Source organism: Musa acuminata, chromosome BXJ1-1 (assembly GCF_036884655.1).
Source record: "Musa acuminata AAA Group cultivar baxijiao chromosome BXJ1-1, Cavendish_Baxijiao_AAA, whole genome shotgun sequence".
Taxonomy (NCBI): domain Eukaryota; kingdom Viridiplantae; phylum Streptophyta; class Magnoliopsida; order Zingiberales; family Musaceae; genus Musa; species Musa acuminata.
This window is the reverse complement of record NC_088327.1, coordinates 1,035,679-1,053,704: the sequence shown is the minus strand read 5'-3', so window position 1 is coordinate 1,053,704 and position 18,026 is coordinate 1,035,679. Positions and strand designations below refer to the sequence as shown.

The window sequence follows — 18,026 nt, the reverse complement described above, 5'->3', positions numbered from 1 at the left end:
TCAATTCATCACTCAATGGCTCAGATCGAATAGGGTGGATTTCCATCGACGACACACGATTTACTACACGACACGACCGACGTGGCCCTTAAAGGTGGTGTCGCGACGTTGCGCGCTAGACCTCCTTTCGTACCCAAAGTCGTACTAGTAAGTCGTCAAGTGAAGTATTTCCGATCTCTATCCCCACCGCGACGTCTTTCGACTCCGCCCCTCTCTCTCTCTCTCTCTTTCTCTCTCTCCTCGTACTCCGAGTTCCAAAGGTACGTTCCCGACTCGATTCGCTCGATTCGCTCCGTTCGATCATATGTGCGGTTCTTAGATCTCGAACCCGCGCGGTGATTTTTAACAGAATCTGGGAATTTTTTCGCTCTTTATATCCGATCGATAGTATTTGGCTTCTTTTCTTGAATTGCTATTCATGGTCTTGTTTAATTCTTCACGTAGAAGATTTCGCACCGTAACAGATTTCTCTTTTTTTCCCTTCTCGGGGCTATTGGCATCTGCGTCAGATCGTGAGGCCGGAGGTTATTTTGAGGGGTTTTGTTTGGGTTTCTGCTGATGTTGTCTGGAAATCTGGGGTTTTTGGTCCTAAATCTGAACAATTTTTGTTGTCTGTTGGCTTTTGCATGTTGGTTTGTCTGTGGATCTGGTCTTGATTTTGATTGGGGGAATTCGGATCCATGTTTCAGATTGGTGGTCAGTAATTAGTTTGTTATTACAAATAATTTATGCGTATCTGTTTTGTTGATTTCTTCAAGAAACATGCTAAATATTTGATTTTGCTTCTGTATGCTTGAGTTTTTTATGCTTCAACCTCTCTTGCTTTCAAGAGAGATTCATCAACTATGCTGGCTTCCCTTTTTGTCATTGACCTAATTGTGCTATCCTTTGTTGCTAATTATATCGTGTGAATTAACTCACTGATGCAGTTTCTCTATTTTACATATTTGGATGCTATTTTTCTACTCAATTTAGGGATGTTATTGTATTCAATCACAATTTATTTCTGGTGTCGGTGATCTTACTTTTATTTCTTCAACTGAACTATGGGGTGCTTTCATTGTTTTGGTTTATAACTCAAAAAAAAAAAGTATGTTCAGATGGTTACCAATGGTAGTATATTAAGGTGATAAACGATATGTGTAATGGAGTTGTTACCAGTGTTAGGATAACTTACTAGATGTATTCAAGAGAAGTTCCTTTGGTGCTGTTTTGTGTTGAAATATTTTTATTCGATGAGAGTCTGGTTATGACTAATTCTAACTTGGACAAGAGATAAAGCTATAGAAACTTAGGTTTTTGTACTAAGTAGAATTATAATCAAACATATAAACTACAACTTTAGCAATACCAATAATGGAAGTGAGGCTATAGTTGGAATAGATGATTGAAAAATTCTCACAAGTAAAAGTTATGGATGTTTTTGATCTATTTTCAACTAGAGGGAAATATTAATGCACAAACTGGCTATAGAGTTAAAACAGGATAGTCAAGGCAGCTAGGGGCATGAAAAGTATTATATGATTATCTTGTGCCCCTAAGATTAAAAGAAATTTTTTGTAAGATTTGTGTATTATTAGTATATGGAAACCCTTTTGATTTTCTTTTGTGTTGCCAAAGAAATACCACTAGGGCAATAATGTTTCTTCCTAGCCACATCAACTTGAGACCTAAAGTTTCAATATTCTTGGATATTTTACCAAGGCTGCATTTCTCCAATTTTGCTGATACATGTCCATGAAATGTCGGATATTATGAGATGTATTAATAGGAGGTAAAATCTTGATATAATTTGTCTTACTATGCATGCTAATATGTAATGAGAGATTGAGTCAAGAGAAAGTTGTATATTCTAGCTACATCTTGGAAACTTGGCCATTTAATTTATGCTTTGCTGTACGATGGTGTAGCTTGCTTTACTTTTAACAATGGCCCAACAATCTTATATTCGAACATCCTCGAGGATAGACCACATATGGTAAAATGGACCTTGAAGATATGACCAACCAAAGTGGTCTTCTGAGGAGATGTAATCATGCAGTTTATTGTTGATTTTAAGGACCATTGCGATTGGATTAAAGTTGAAGATCCTTTGACTTGATGTTCCGGTAACGGTTCCTTGAGAATTTGAGTAATTAACAGCATGCGAAGAGAATCTAGATGTGGTTAAATTGTGTTAAATTATGTGTTGTTGATTAATTTTCATTAATCATACTTATTATCTCATTTTTTTGCAATGTGAATTAGCAGGTCAGTCACAAAATAAACTGAAAACAATCAGGTAAATATGCAACCCAGGGGGAAGGAACAAGCAAATTTTCCAGGAAGACCTACCTCACCATTTCTAGCAGCTCCACAATCTTCAACACCTTTCAGATCTCCAGGACCTGTTGGTGGCATTGAAGCATCTGGTCCTTCTCGAGCTACCACCCCCTTTGTAACTTCGGGTCCCATGACTGGCTTGGGGGCATCAGGTTCTCCACAAAATATGTCTCCATTCTTATCCTCCGGACCTGCTATTGGCACACAACCTTCTAGCTACAGAGCACCACCACCATCTATGAGGTCTAATGGCCCTTCGAGTCCTCCTACTTCATCTTTTTCAGCACAAGATGCCAGCACTTATCAGCAATCACAGGCCCTAGGATTTCCTCCAGCTCCCATGCATCCTCCTCCTATTGGTCAGCCACATATGCCTCCAAGTGGAACTTTTCGTCCTCAGTCCCAAATTCCGGTGGTGCCAATGGGTCCTCCTCCTCAAAGTTCATCCCAGTTGACATCAAGAAGCAATATGCCACCGTCATCAGGGTCTGTATTTTCTTCACCCAGAACACCACTTCAGCCATTGTTGCAGGGGTATTCCAATGTTCCCCAAAGGGCTAATGTTCCCCCATTTCAACCAGATTCACAGTTTCAAGCTTCTAGACCAGTTTCCCAACCACTAATGCAGGTCTATCCAGCTGCCCATGTTCCTCCCACACACACTTCTCAATATCATGCTCACCAAAGTCTTGTACCACCACCACCTCCAGTTGGAGGTCCTATGGGTTTTAGTTCAAGGGAACAACTGCAGCATCCTTTGACAGGACCTCCTATAGGAGGTGTTCAAGGTCTGGTTGAAGAGTTTCAATCATTAACTGTTGGATCGGTTCCTGGGGCTCTTGATCCTGGAGTTGACACCAAGTCACTTCCAAGGCCACTAAATGGAGCTGAAGAGCCAACTAAAATTCTTGAGGTGTACCCTTTCAATTGCCACCCACGATTCATGTGTCTGACAACTCATGCAATACCAAATTCTCAGTCATTACTTTCTAGGTGGCATTTGCCTCTTGGAGCAGTGGTTCATCCTCTAGCTGAAGCTCCTGATGGGGTAAAAATACCGTGTTCTGTTTATTTTTTGAACATGCACCGGCTCTTATCTATCTGAATGTCCTGTCAACTATCTTCTTTCAGGAAGAGGTACCAATTGTGAATTTTGGGCCAGCAGGCATCATTCGGTGCCGAAGATGCCGAACATATGTAAATCCATATGTGACATTCACGGATGCTGGAAGGAAGTGGAGGTGCAACCTTTGTTCTTTGCTCAATGATGGTATGCAAATCCTTCTGCTGTCTGATATCTTACTAATCAGTTTTGTGTTTATGCACATCTTTGCTCTTTTTGCAGTGATATTGATACTTCAGTTTCCAGTATATACTTCTATATGTTTTACACTCATACTTCACAAGATGATCACTGGCTTATCTAGAAAATAGCTGATCTAGTGATATGACAGCATAAAACTTACATCCCTTACATCTGATCTTCCCTTGAAATTGATACGTTTTATTCATGTATCATATGATACCTGAAATTAAATGGGTTATCTACTTAAATACGACTGAAGAACTTAAGGATTTTAGTTTTCTGATCTTTTTTGTTAACCATGATATAATTATAGTGCACTTAGATATTTTATTAATTAGCAGCTTCAATCTTTCTTGAAGGTGCAATTGAACTAGCGTTGCATTTGTGACTTCACCAAAGAACTATCTTAACAGTTAGCATTTGTGAATTCAAAGTGGGATAAGGCTATTTGTCTTAATAAAAGATTGACCCCTAAGATGTTGAAAGTCATGTCTAGGTAAATAAAAACCAATAGAGATGGAGGTTATTCCAAGTTTAATTACTCTTGCACATAGGACAACTTCATCCATTAGAGGTCTCACCCATAACTGGTGTACTACAAAGAGTAAACAGTTGTCTTCCGATCTGGCTGCAGTTTTAGTTGCATGCTATGTTGGACAAAATTTTTAATACTTCAAATTCTGTAGGTAATTCAGTGACAACATTGCAACTAGACAATCATTCTTATTGTCATGATCTGGAGGTTCTAGGAAAATCTTTATTATTATTACTTAGGTCACTAGAGTTCACTGATCTGATATTTCTTTGAACCTGCAAATTTCTATTTGGTCAAGTTAGTATTTGTGATAACTTAAATAAAGATCAGAACATTTGATTATCCTGACCATGAGATTACTGCATATAACAAAATCGGTGTACATTGAGATGGTGTATATAATAAGAGCAAGAAAGATGTTCATGTCTATCAGCAAAAACTAACTGCAAATTAGTAGGCAGTGTTGGTTAGAAAGACTGTCATGTCTGTATAATTGAACTGTAGAGTATGGAATTGTGAGAAACTAGATGTGTGAAATCTGAAAGCTCAATGCACTTAAGCTTCAGGTATCTGCTTCTGTTACTTGTCTTGGATGCTGGAGCATGTATTTCTTTGTCGGAAATGGGTATTGATCCTTATCTTGCATAAGCTGCATCTTTTCTTTCTGTTATAGTGGGTGACACCCGTCCGTGGACTTTGTTGAGTTTATTATCTTGAATAAATACTATAACCTACTCTTGGTGAAGGGTGAATTGAGAACTATGACAATCTGCTGCCGGAACTGATATCCTTTTTGAGAAAAATAAGTATCAGATATTTGTTGGTGTAAAATAAAGGAACAAATATCCTATATTTTGCTATCATGTTACTGACATAATTTGGGTATTGTGATGATGTAGCCATAAGGACATGAAGAGCTACTTAAGAGCTCCTGTGAATCAACATATCTACAAAATAAACAAATATGCCTGCTGTCCAGAATATTGAGCAAGCTATTCTAAGTGAAAAACTAGCGAATCTGTTAAAACTCGAAGCTGATCAACTTCCAGTTAATATAGATGCAAGATGAGACCAACATCTTGTGTTTTAATGTCAAAATGCTGAAAAATTAGCAGTTGTCACTATGAATAGAAAAAGAAAACACTAGTAGAGATGAAGAAAGAATGCCTAGAGGAACCAAGAAGCCTTTAAACTTGTATATGAAAAACTAGGGACATATGCCTTTTCACCCAACGTTTGTTGTTTTGCCCAGATTGGTACAAAACGGCTGGCACATACTTGTTCGAGCGTTGATCGGTACGTGGACCCACCTCGGTCCAACCCATCGTATAAGTTTCCCACTTCTCACGCGAGCGCCGCCTCCGCAGCGCTTGCAAGAATTGCCTCTAATGCTGCTATCGATGGTGACCTTCGCTTGCTGTGACCTCACTGCATCGCCACATCTTAGGTAAGGTCTCGTGTCCTCTTCCTCTTCATCCTTCTTCCTCAGTTGCTGCTTCCTCTTCTTCCCTCATTCATCCTCCTTCCTCCGTCCTCCCTTCCTCTTCTCCCTTTTCTCTTTCTCTCCAAAATACTGGTACTTACTGGTGTATCGTGTGTCAGTACACTGGTACAAATCGGTACGTGCCCTGCTGTTGGCTCAGACTGATAAGGCGAACCTTGTTTTCACCTTTTGTAAACCTAAATTAAATCGTAAACGAAGGAAAGGGGAGAACTGCTGGGGGAGGATTTTCATCCTTAGAGGTCTGAGTTCATCAGCCAAGAGATATTTTCTCTAGCCGACTATTTATGCTAGGTGGAATTTTCACCTGTGTGTCTCCTAGACAACTTATTTACTCCTAAATGGATTTAGATCTTCTAATCTTTGGCCATAGTATGTTCTAGACATAAGTGAACACCTAAGTATAAAAGCTGAAGAAACTGTACCTGAGCTTATTTGGAGTTTCTGAATTCAGATATGCTACCCGACCGAGCATCATGGAGTCATCTTGATGCATCATGTTATCACAATGCTTTTACTGTAACAGGGTGAATTTCATTGAAGGGAACTGCAAATCTGTAAATCAAGAGCAACATATGTGCTACAATGCCCAAGGACATGCTGACTGAAAAAATGAATTATTGTCAATGGAAACGGAATGCACAAAAATTGACTTTTCAGTTCATTCAACAGGCATGTGATCCTGCACTTTTAAGTATCAGAATTTGGAATAGTCTACATGGATTGTCCAAGTTTCATATTCTGTAATGAAGATATACCATGGATGTCTCATGATATTTGAAAGTGGGGTTGGTGAAGCCAACGTAAACTAATTCTACGGAGGTAGTACATCAAGAAGCACTGAATTAGCTTAGAGCTTCCTGCAAGGACATGGGTAGGAGATGCTCTGTTTGTTGACTGTTTCTGTAAATATTGGCTTATCTATCAGCAGACATAACATATTAGTAAAAATTGACGGTAAAATCTTTCAATGTGGTCACTTTTCTTTGTTTATGAAAAATTGTAAAGTATAGCTTGATGATTCAGACAGGCACACATTCAAAGCTTCAGACACTAGATTTGGCATAAGCTTGGTGATATAATCCAATCATCTAGATATTTTATTGTGATTGACTAAATTTTAATAATAATTGAGACTGCTATGAGCTAGCTAGCCAGTACTTGTCAAATATTTATGCTCCATGTTTCATGAATTTTGTATTTTCATAACCTATAAAGCATTTTTATAATGTAGATGTCTTTACTAGTTGATGTTTAATGATATCTCATCCTTAGGTCTCTTATACCTGGCATATCATCTAATTAAATATAATTTTCCGTTATCAGAATTACACTATAACTAGGAGTCACGACCATGTATATGCTAGGTTTTTGGGGTGGGATCTAAAGTGTCTCCCTTATAGTTTGGTTTTAAGAAAACATGTCTTCTTTCTTGTGCGCCCAAGTCGTTGCTTCTGGAATAACCCTTTGTTTATGAATATCTTCATCGTTCAGTGCCTGGAGAGTATTATTGTGCTTTGGATGCCACTGGCAGAAGATGTGATTTAGACCAAAGACCTGAGCTGTCCAAGGGTAGTGTAGAATTTGTTGCTTCAACAGAATATATGGTTCGACCGCCAATGCCACCTCTATATTTTTTCCTTATTGATGTATCAGTATCTGCCGTTTGTTCTGGTTTGCTTGAGGTAATGTCCAATTTGTAAGATTGTCCTCATTTCCTGAATTCTTTTCAAGTTCTGATTTATGATAATTTACTTTATGTTTAACATTTACCAAATGTTTTGCAGATTGTCGCAAAGACCATCAAGTCCTGTCTTGATGATTTACCGGGCTTTCCTCGGACACAAATTGGTTTTATTACTTTTGACAGCACATTGCATTTCCACAACCTGAAGGCAAGTGACGTTAAATTTGAAAGTTGTGTCATAGCTAGTTGTTACAAAGGAACATGTGCTCCTGGTGCTGTTTATTATTGGATGCCTATATTTTCCTTAAAAGATAATTGCTTAGGATGATTAGACTTGTTATTGGTTAACTTTTTGTCTTTGGCCAGTCTTCTCTGACACAGCCTCAAATGTTGGTGGTAGCTGATCTGGACGATGTATTTCTGCCCTTGCCTGATGATCTTCTTGTCAACTTGTCTGATTCTAGGCATGTAGTGGATGCATTTCTAGATAGCTTGCCCGTTATGTTCCAGGGCACTTCCAATGTGGAATCTGCCTTTGGTCCTGCTCTTAAAGCAGCATTCATGGTTATGGTAAGATGTTCTTCACATTATTTTTATTCATTTTTGTCTTCCCAGTAAGGGTTATGTTTAATGCTTCATTTACTAGTTTATGTTTTACCCTTTCTGACAGAGTCAACTTGGAGGGAAGTTGCTGATATTTCAGAGTACATTGCCTTCTCTTGGTGTGGGCCGCTTAAGACTTCGTGGAGATGATCTTCGAATGTATGGGACTGATAAAGAGCATACTTTAAGATTACCTGAAGATCCATTTTATAAGCAGATGGCTGCTGAGTTTACGAAGAATCAGATAGCAGTGGACATATATGCTTTCAGTGAAAAGTATTCAGATATTGCTTCTTTAGGTGACAACACTCAAAATTGTTTGCCCAATGGTTATGTAGAAAATTATCATTTCATTTTTATTTATTTGTTCTTCTTGTTTCTGCAGGATCTCTGGCCAAGTATACTGGTGGCCAGGTATATCATTATCCATCTTTCCAGACTGCTGTTCACCAGGAGAAACTTAGGTATGAGTTGGCCAGGAATCTCACAAGGGAGACTGCCTGGGAAGCTGTAATGCGCATAAGATGTGGGAAAGGTCATTTGATAGAACACCTCTATTTTCAATACTTTCTTTATGCAATTTCTTCTGTAAGCATGATTTTCTGAGAAGTCCCATTTTGTATTTCAGGGGTCCGCTTTACAACTTATCATGGACATTTTATGCTAAGGTCAACTGATTTATTAGCTCTTCCTGCTGTGGATTGTGACAAAGCCTTTGCAATGCAGTTATCTTTAGAAGAAACCCTGATGACAACTCAGACTGTATACTTTCAAGTTGCCCTTTTGTATCCTTTGTTTTCTTGGTGCATCTAGGACACTTTGCCAAGCATGATTACCGAATGTTTTAATTCTCTTTTTTAACCCTTATAAGATGCAAATTAATTACAATTAAGAAACAAAGTTAAGCATAGTCACCCTTACTTTTTACTTCTTTTTGAACTCTTGTAATGTACAAATTAATTGTAATTAAGAGATAAAGTAATGGGTGAAAACTATGGACATAAACTTGAACTCAGACAAAAAGACACTAGAAAAGTCATAATGATGTTTTTTTTTCTATTCCCCCTTAAACATTTCTATCTCTGTGCAAAAATATTGTCACCATCATCCTGAGGCTTATGAAGAATGAGGCTGCTTCCTTCCCAATAGCTCCAAGTTTGATCATTTGCCTCTCATCGTACTATCCATGTTAATGATTGAATTCTTTCATCTTATCATAAGAATGGAGGATTGTTGTGTTTGAGTCTTTGTAGTCTTCTATGTCCTTCACACTCAAGTTGTGTTTCTAAATGCAGTATTGCATTTAAGGATTTTCATTTCATTCATCAAGCTTTAAGTAGACTGTGTATAAGTTTGACTTGCTAAAACAATTATTATTAGGCTTGCGAGTTACTAATGTTAAGTTGTCTGTGATATCTTTTCTTGCTGTACAATTTGCCTTCATCATCAGCGTGTTTCTTGCATGCCTTGTATTCAGTTTCCCATACCTTAGCAGTAGGTCAGTTCATGGAAATGGAGCTTCTAGGTTCATTGAACTTTCTTGATCATCTTGAACTATGCTCAAAAGTTCCTCTGATGTGAAAGAAATTTTCTGTGGATCCTTAGCTATCAAAGATATACTTCCTCATCAGGCGAGAGACGCATCAGAGTCCATACAGCAGCTGCTCCAGTAGTAGCTGATCTTAGTGAGATGTACCGCCAGGCGGATACCGGAGCCATTGTTTCTTTGTTGGGAAGGCTTGGTAAGTAAAAAATATTACATATGGATCTCTTGAAATATGCATTTCAAAAATCAACTTCTATGTAAGTTCTTATGCTAAAAAATCCTGCAGCAATTGAGAATTCACTGTCACAAAAACTGGAAGATGCTAGACAGTCATTGCAGCTGAAGCTTGTGAAAAGTCTTAAAGAATATCGGAATCTCTATGTTGTCCAGCATCGGTTGGGCGGGAGATTGATATTTCCAGAGTCTTTGAAATTCTTGCCATTGTATGTGTTGTCTCTTTGTAAGTCTGTAGCTCTTCGTGGAGGGTATGCTGATGCTCTTCTAGATGAACGTTGCGCAGCTGGTTACAATATGATGATATTACCTATAAGCGGGATGCTTAAACTTATCTATCCTGGCTTATTTAGGATAGATGATAACCTTCTGAAGGTATTTGTTTCCATATGTTCTTTTCTTATTGTCGATTATGTTTCTTTAAAAAGATCTTAGCCTGAACTGCTTGTAACATGTTGAATTCTAATAAATCTTAATATGCTAAATTGAAAAGCAGATGTTCGATAATTACTGATTTGAAGAGATGAAGTTTTTGAAATATTCAGAACTGATGTATTATCATGTTGCTCTCATTTCAGGCATGCTTATTCAATTGTTTTTCTTAAGAACTTCTTACACACAGTGTCATGGCAAGTGGTTTGAAGCTTCCAAAGCACAAGGCATCTATTATGATAACTAACCGTTTATTTTTCCTCCTTGCAGGACTTTAAGGATGGTCAGGAACCACTGAGACAGTTACCACTATCTGCCCAAAGTTTAGATCCTAAAGGTGTTTACGTTTTGGATGATGGATTCAACTTCATTATTTGGTTGGGCAGGATGCTCTCATCTGATTTATTAAATAACATAGTTGGAGTTGAGTTAGCCAGCTTCCCCGACCTATCTAGGGTACATTGCTAAACTTTATTAGGCTTTTGGTTATGCTGTTTAAATTAATAATGCAATTGTATGCTCGATGTGAACTAAAATTCCTTAAAGAATATTTTATGAAATATATGTCACTATATGTTATTAGCATATTTAATTAGTGAAGAACTGTTTAAACTGTTATTAGCATATATGTCCACGATATAGCTCCTGCACATGACGGCTTACAAGTTTTTGAGTCAAAATGAAACTAGAGTAAGCAGATATCTGTTGGGTTGAGATGCAAACAACTAACATGCAGATAATAACCTCATTAGTATATAATTGTGGACTTTGGCTTTTGGAACTTGAGATCTTGCTGATCTGGATTGACCACTTCAGTAGGTGGACATGAATTTACATCACCACACATTAACAGAGTTTCAATAGTTTGCAGACCAAGTATGATTTATTTTTTTAAGAAATGATGCCTGTTATAAACCCACCAAAGGCGAGGATTGTAGGGATATTTTGTGTTGGTCATATGACATGCTATTCTTTCTGTAGCCTGACATCTTTTTGTGCTGCAGGTTGTGTTGTGCCAACATGACAATGAGATCTCAAAAAGACTAATGAGGATATTGAAAGAATTGAGAGCAAGGGATCCTTCCTCTTATCAGTCATGCCGTCTGGTAAGGCAGGGTGAACAGCCAAGAGAACTGTCCTTGTTTCTCACAAATCTTGTGGAGGACCAGACTGCCGGATCCAGTGGCTATGTTGATTGGATTCTTCAAGTATTCAGGCAATCACAAGGCTCGTGAAGATGGTATAACGACAGTAATCGTCCCTTTTTTTCCTTGCCATGTTGGCCTCAGCATCATCCAATTCATGTTTGCAGGTGTCGAGCTCACTGAGTTCTGAAGCATTTTTCTGTTATCTGTGAATGCATAAGTAACCTTGAATCAAGACAATTAAAGATCGAGTCAGATTCGGTTTAAAGTCCCTTTTGTAATGGTTTCTTGTTTTGCTAAATACCCTCCTGTTTCTTTCAAAGTATCGAGTAGAAATTTCTTTCTTTGTATCACAATAACTTTTGACTGTTTGTTGCCTTTGTGGTTTGATTACACTTAACCATTGAAATTAGAAATATTTATTGTGATGATTGGTAAAAAAGGGTTTTATGAAACAGCTGTTGAACCATAACTCTTTGAAGGACCAATGTTATGCACAGAGGTAAAACTGACAGGTCTGACACTTGACCTTTTTATACCTTTGCACTTTGTTAAACAAATAGCATTTTCTTTGTAAGTTGAACTCATTAGATAGATTTTTTTTTTATTAATTTTTAAATTTATTATAAAGAGTAAATGGATTTTGATTCATCGCAGGATTTTCAATTCATCTGTCTGTCTTTACTACTGGAGAGTTGGAGCTGATCTGATTCTTCTTCTTTTTCATTGCAAGCAGCATGTTGGGAGAGATTAAGCAAACTTAATATAGTTAGTTAATTAGATCCATCGAGGTGATCTTTGCACCTCCTGAGCTGCCCAAGTTAGAACACCGGAGTTGTTGATAATCTAACATGTGACATGTGAATTTATGATGACTATTTTTAAGTCAACAACAAGAACTATGGCTAGATTAGCTTTGAACTCACCAACCATATTGCAATCTCTCCAACAATAAACCTCATGCTACACAACAAGTTAAGAACGATGCAAGAGAGAAACAGAATGGTCTTTGAAGAAGAAACACCAACGTCCAAAGTAGGAAGAAGAAATCACAATCCAACTAAGCAGACGATTTACAATATGTTGGGAACATGGGAATCCAGTTTTAGCTGCAACTCCTTGATCTTTGAGCTCAGCTCCACCTTCTGTTCCTTATAGCTCTGAAGCAAGAAATCCTTGCCTTCGATCACTTCCTTCAGCTCCCCAACTTGCCTCTTCAACATTTCGATCTTCTCAAAGTCTCCTTCATCAATACCGTTAGCGTATCCATTCATTGTTCCATTTGCACCTTCGGGACACCAATGCCTTGCAGGCTTCTCGGGAGAGACCGCCTTCACAGCACAATAATCAGCAATGATCTTTCTCAACTGTTGGATCTCTCTTTCAGACTCGAACAAATCCCTATTAGCGGCATCAATCTGAGCCTGCAGATCAGCCGATTGTGTCGCCTGAATGCTTAGAGAGTTCTGAAGGTCAATCACCTGAGCCTGCATCTCCATTATCATGTCATCCCTTCGCTTGAGCTGTTGACGTAGTTTTTGTATCACCTCTCTTTTACTGTAGATATCAGACCCAGATTCCGACATGCATGGAGAGTCTGAGCTGCTCGAGTGGTGAAATGGTTTTTGGGGAAGCTCGAGACGGTCAGGTGATGATGCCCAAATCACACTTCCGCTCTCTTTGTTTCGTTCTGTATCCGAGAATTTCACTAGTTGGAGGGAGAGATCCATTTCTGTTGACATTGAATTTTTAGATTGCTTGATGTCTGTTCCATCTCCTGATATCCCTGTATCAGACGAAGATAATTTATTGAAGTATTTCTCTCATGCATGTGTAAAAAATTTTAACAGAAAAAATTAAAAGAACATTTTGGCGATAATTCTGACAATTGAAAAGCAAGGTTCCTAGGGAACGCGATAATCCTGGCGCATTTTTTATAACAGCACCTACTTCATAAAGTAAAACAATTAAAAGAACATAATCATATACCATCAAGCTCCAGGACTTGCATCAGCCAAACAGAAGTTTGGCCTATCAAGGATCCAGTTAGGAAAGCCAGCTTCATCTGATGTCAGAAGACTTTTTGCAACTAGAGTAATCACAAAAAAAATGGCTTTTAATCCAGGAACAACATTTTGTAGCAGTAACTTGTCTATTAACCTCTTCCTTATAGAGAGATGTCTTATGAGTGAGGCTGGAACTTAGAGGTATTCCTACTCACCCAGCTACACAGGGCTACTTGTACTTAAAGACCACATTTTTGCTTCCTAAAATAGCAGTCATTAACTAAAATATTATTACAAGCATATTTTTATCCATCACAGCAGGATGTCTGTAAACTTTAATACAAAGCATGCATATCTGATCATCGGAGCCTGCAAAGTCTGTTCTTCTGATTCTTCAACACAATGCTTATAGTTAGAAGGTTAGTCGAGGGGAGCGCACCTGAAAGACAGTGGCAGTGGGTATCCTCATTTTGATGAAATTGATATAAATTTGAATTCATCTGGCATGCGGCTGACCTTATCTTGGGTGTGAATTTTCTATTCCCTGGAAAATTTGTTGATGTTGGATGTAAAAGAAACAAATAATGAGTCCAATTAACAATAGACAAGTGATGAACCTGTATTGACATTATCTTGCAGCTTTGTTTCAAAGACTTGTTTAAGCTTGCATCCCAACCTAATCGAAAGTGTACTGAGCAAGGCACCTCCTGCAATAAGAACCCAATTCGGTCCATTCCCTTTATAATGATTCAGCTTTTGACCTCTCTGTAGGGTTCCATTTGTTTTTGGTCTCATTTTAATAGTGGATCTGAAGCAAAACAAGTCTGCGATATGAACTTGACCTGTGTAAATGAAAACTAGGAGGATAAGAAACCAGTATGGAAGTCAGATTAAAGGCAGGATATGTTCTTTAGGAAGCTCCAATCAAGGTAAATGGTGATTTCTTAGAAACCAGACTAAGAGTTTCATAGAAAAAGAACAACGCATAATTTAACAAAGAAATTAACATTTTACATGAAAACATTTCTCCATTATTTTTGCATAAAAAAACTTATAACTGAAAAAGATAAATGTGATGCAGAAATGAGAACTTTCAACTAACCATCAATGGAACATTATGCACAATGCCATCACTGTTTGCTGATTAAGCTTCATGGCACTCGTATGATGCATAACTGGGGTCAGGTAAAACCATGCAGATATAACCCAACTACAAGTTTAACACAGAAAAATATGACTACTTCCATGGTTAGTGCCTTTGCCTCATACTTAGTCGATCGATGTGCTCAAATAATAGAACACACATGATCTATATGGTATGTCCAGCCCTTGGCTAAGTGAAGAACTTAATTTGCATTAGTACAGCATCATAGGCATGCAAACAAATAAATATGGAATCCAAGAATTGCCTATTCATTTATTCACGTTGCGGTTCTCAAGAAATTGCAAGAAAAAAATATATAAATGGTTCAGCAACAACAAGGTACAAACTTGCAAGGCTTGCAAAAATGGGATTGGAATTGTCTTGGGGAATGGGACTGGAACCAAAGTGGTTTTGGAGTTCGATATAGAGATCAAAAGTGGATCACTGTATTGGGACCAGCAGAAAATATAATTGTAAACTAAAAATAATAGAGAAAGAATAATATTAATTAATGAAAATAGTGATTAAATATGTAATGTATAGAAGTGATTAAAATTTTAAAATCTGTTTAGAAAAGGACACCCAAGAGTGGTGGGTTTGAGAGATGCCTATCCCTCTCTAATCCTTCCCACTCTCCCTATCTCTCACTACTGTTTTCTCCTCCTAACTCTGTCTCTCACTGAATGTTTGAGATGCAACAATGCAAGTGGGAAATTTAGTAAGTCTCTTAAACTCTCCTCTCCACTTCTTCTTCCTCTTCTCTTCTACTTGCTCTTGCTGTCTCATCCATCTTATGCAAAAAAATTGATCAACCACTGTATTTAGCTGCAATTAGCCGAATCCCAGCAACCGGTCAACCTATTAATTTCTCAATGGATTTGCAATTAAAAACTGATCCCAATTTAAATTAGCCATCATATCGGAATCGATATATCCTATTTTAACCTCTAATTGTTTTCAGTATTAGATAATTGTCTTTAACTCTAATAGATAGCTGGTCGACCAAATAATAAAGGGCTCATATATCCTATTTTAACCAAAAACCAGAGAACATAGTATTGGTACAGTGTGACATAATTTTCTTCTCTTAACAAAAACATAAATACCATATGTGTTTATGACCTGTATGTACCTTCTGGCTCAACCTTGTGGAACCTAAACTGGAATGGCAACAAAACGTTATCTTAGAAAGGGTGGGATCCTAATTCGAAAGTTAAACATTAGATCTTGTGTTTTTGATACACACTTGAAACCGGAAGTACCCAATTTGGGCGAGTCGTTGTATTGGTCCTTCGCAGTTTCCATCGTTTGCTGCTCATTTCGGGCATATCCAGCAAACCCTAACTAACTAATGCAAAATCCCTAGTCAAGAAAAACAACACTTGCTGGCCAAAACCAGCATCTTTAGGAACTTGAATCTGTTTCGTATAGATTTCACATTCGACTAAAAATCGCTTCTTTTGTTCTTCTCCACCCATTTTGATTCAGATATAAGTCCAACTCAACAAGACAAACGCATCAATCGACGAAACGGGACATCCAATGCGAAAAATAGCGACATTTGCAGCACCAAAGAGGGGGGAGAAGAAAACAACACCAAAAGCACAAGGGAGACATGCACGAAGCGAAACAGATCGAGGAATACCTCATTCAACCGACACCAGCGTCGGCACGAAGGACAATCCCGCTTCGAGGAACGCGTCTCGCGGCCTCCCCACACTCCCAAAGGCTCCCCCTTTTCTCTTTCTCTTCCCTTCCTTTAACTTCCTTCGCCGGGACTCAACTCCCTTTCGTGGATTTCTTTTCCTTTGTTATTTCCACCTCCACCTTTTGCTTTCCGATCCGACGACGAGATCGGTACCTCCGCCTTCGGAGGTCCGGAGCGAGGCGACGGGGGAAATTTTGGCGGCTTCGCCTGCGGAGGGTTTCGTTTCGTTTCGAAGTCCCTCTCGCGCTTCCTGTCGCGGTGCGCGCTTCGTCACCGGGTGAGGGCGAACCACCCGAGCCTGCGACAGGGCACAGGAAACATCAAACACTTACCCCAAGACCTACCCTTCTTGTCGATGAAGAGACTGCCGGATCCACATGTCGGTCCCGCATAAAACGCGGTCCAGAACTCAACCACACGACGTGCGGGTGAGACGAACAGGTCTGCGACGGTACGGGAAACACCAAGAAACGGTACGCTACCCGCAAACTCACCCTTCTCGTCTACGGATAATTTAGTCGGCCCCGCGCAATGATCGTATAACTCTCCAATCATAAGGCAGGTGAGGAGACGGCGAGGTCGCGAGGAAAGAGACCCCCTTGCCTCGTGATTCGTGCAGTCCGTGAAGAAAACGTGCTTCTGGCTGAGTGGCTGACAGGTCTGGGGCCCGCTGTTCTAGGAATCCTAAAGCTTAATGCTTTTTCCCCACCCCCCTAAATTTGTCCAAAAATTGGAAGAAATTAACAATTTCTCTTTATTACAATTTTTTCTTCATATTTTGGATGGTTGTTTATATCAATGTTTGCTCAAAAAGAGGAAGAAATCAACAATTTCTATTGATTATAATTTTTTCTTCAAATTTTAGATGGTTGTTTATAATATCTATGTTATGTTTTTTTTTTCTAAATTAGTTTGAAAATTGGAAGAGATAAAACAATTTCTCCGCAAAAATTCAAAGCAAGTGTGATTTTTATTTAGTTTCTTTTTTATTTAGCTTGATTGCATTATAACCACTAAAATTATTATCTTATGATATAGATTTTTATATAGTTAAAATAATAAAAAATATGCTTATATCTAACAAATTCATCTTTTTAACATGTTATAATTATTATTTTTTCATATCACACACAATTCCAAAAGGACTATTTCAATCTTATAGCATGATGTAGTGGGGAAGTATTTGAAATCATTTTTTTTATTATTTTTCAAATTTATTTATTTTTAATTTCAGTCTAAGCTAAATTCAATGCATGTATTGTCGATTGACAGATACACAAAACAACACATGGGTCAAATGATTATGAACAAATCTTTAAGGGGTTTGAAAGAAGATTGATATGTACTCTTATTATTATACCTTCTGACAGTATTCTCAGTATACCTTCTGAAGACTTCATTATAACTTATATACAGTGATGATGCTTTAATTTTTTATAGAAAGAATATTGGATCCTTACAATACCATTTTATAGTTGAGGCTTTTTTATATATAATGATGCTTTGCATAGTGGAGCCTTAAGACTTCATTATAATTTGATGGATAGTGAAGACTTTATTTTATAACACATGGTCTTAATTGAAACATTGATTTTTCTTTAAAAATAATATTATTTATATGATGATAGATGTGAGATATTTACTAATAAAAAAGTGAAGTGATATGTAATTCACCTTCCACCTTCCAACACTTCTCGATAATAACTCCAGCATTAGTCTTGCGGTTCGATAAGTTCTCCCCTCCTAGGACCTTTGATGATAATTTATATTTATCTTTTCATTAGACTTTTAAATTAACAAAAGGTCACATATTTATGGATGAATCATCCGAGGTGTCTATAATGGATGAATTCTTAG

General features: G+C 37.9%; 2 protein-coding genes across 3 annotated transcripts; one reads left to right on the top strand and one right to left on the bottom strand.

The window, feature by feature from the left end:
• The first annotated feature begins 134 nt into the window (after positions 1-134).
• On the top strand, positions 135-11,661 carry LOC135582937 (protein transport protein SEC24 A-like). Of its 2 annotated transcripts, none has more exons than XM_065193566.1 (13): positions 135-260; positions 2,251-3,370; positions 3,454-3,592; positions 7,159-7,349; positions 7,452-7,559; positions 7,718-7,921; positions 8,022-8,253; positions 8,340-8,489; positions 8,583-8,739; positions 9,569-9,696; positions 9,787-10,109; positions 10,437-10,622; positions 11,171-11,661. In XM_065193566.1, the coding sequence occupies exons 2-13, from the start codon at positions 2,288-2,290 to the stop codon at positions 11,399-11,401; spliced, it is 3,132 nt and encodes a 1,043-aa protein (XP_065049638.1). In that variant the 5' UTR covers positions 135-260; positions 2,251-2,287; the 3' UTR covers positions 11,402-11,661. The 2 variants fall into 2 exon arrangements, with proteins under 2 accessions (XP_065049638.1, XP_018684466.2); XM_018828921.2 differs by having other exon boundaries at positions 139-260; positions 2,248-3,370.
• A 639-nt stretch (positions 11,662-12,300) lies between these two features.
• LOC103982372 (uncharacterized) lies at positions 12,301-16,488 on the bottom strand. The gene is made up of 4 exons (XM_009399293.3): positions 16,107-16,488; positions 13,935-14,159; positions 13,757-13,861; positions 12,301-13,097 (listed from the first exon to the last, which is right to left on the bottom strand). The coding sequence occupies exons 2-4, from the start codon at positions 14,110-14,112 to the stop codon at positions 12,385-12,387; spliced, it is 996 nt and encodes a 331-aa protein (XP_009397568.2). The 5' UTR covers positions 14,113-14,159; positions 16,107-16,488; the 3' UTR covers positions 12,301-12,384.
• Between the last annotated feature and the right edge of the window lie 1,538 nt (positions 16,489-18,026).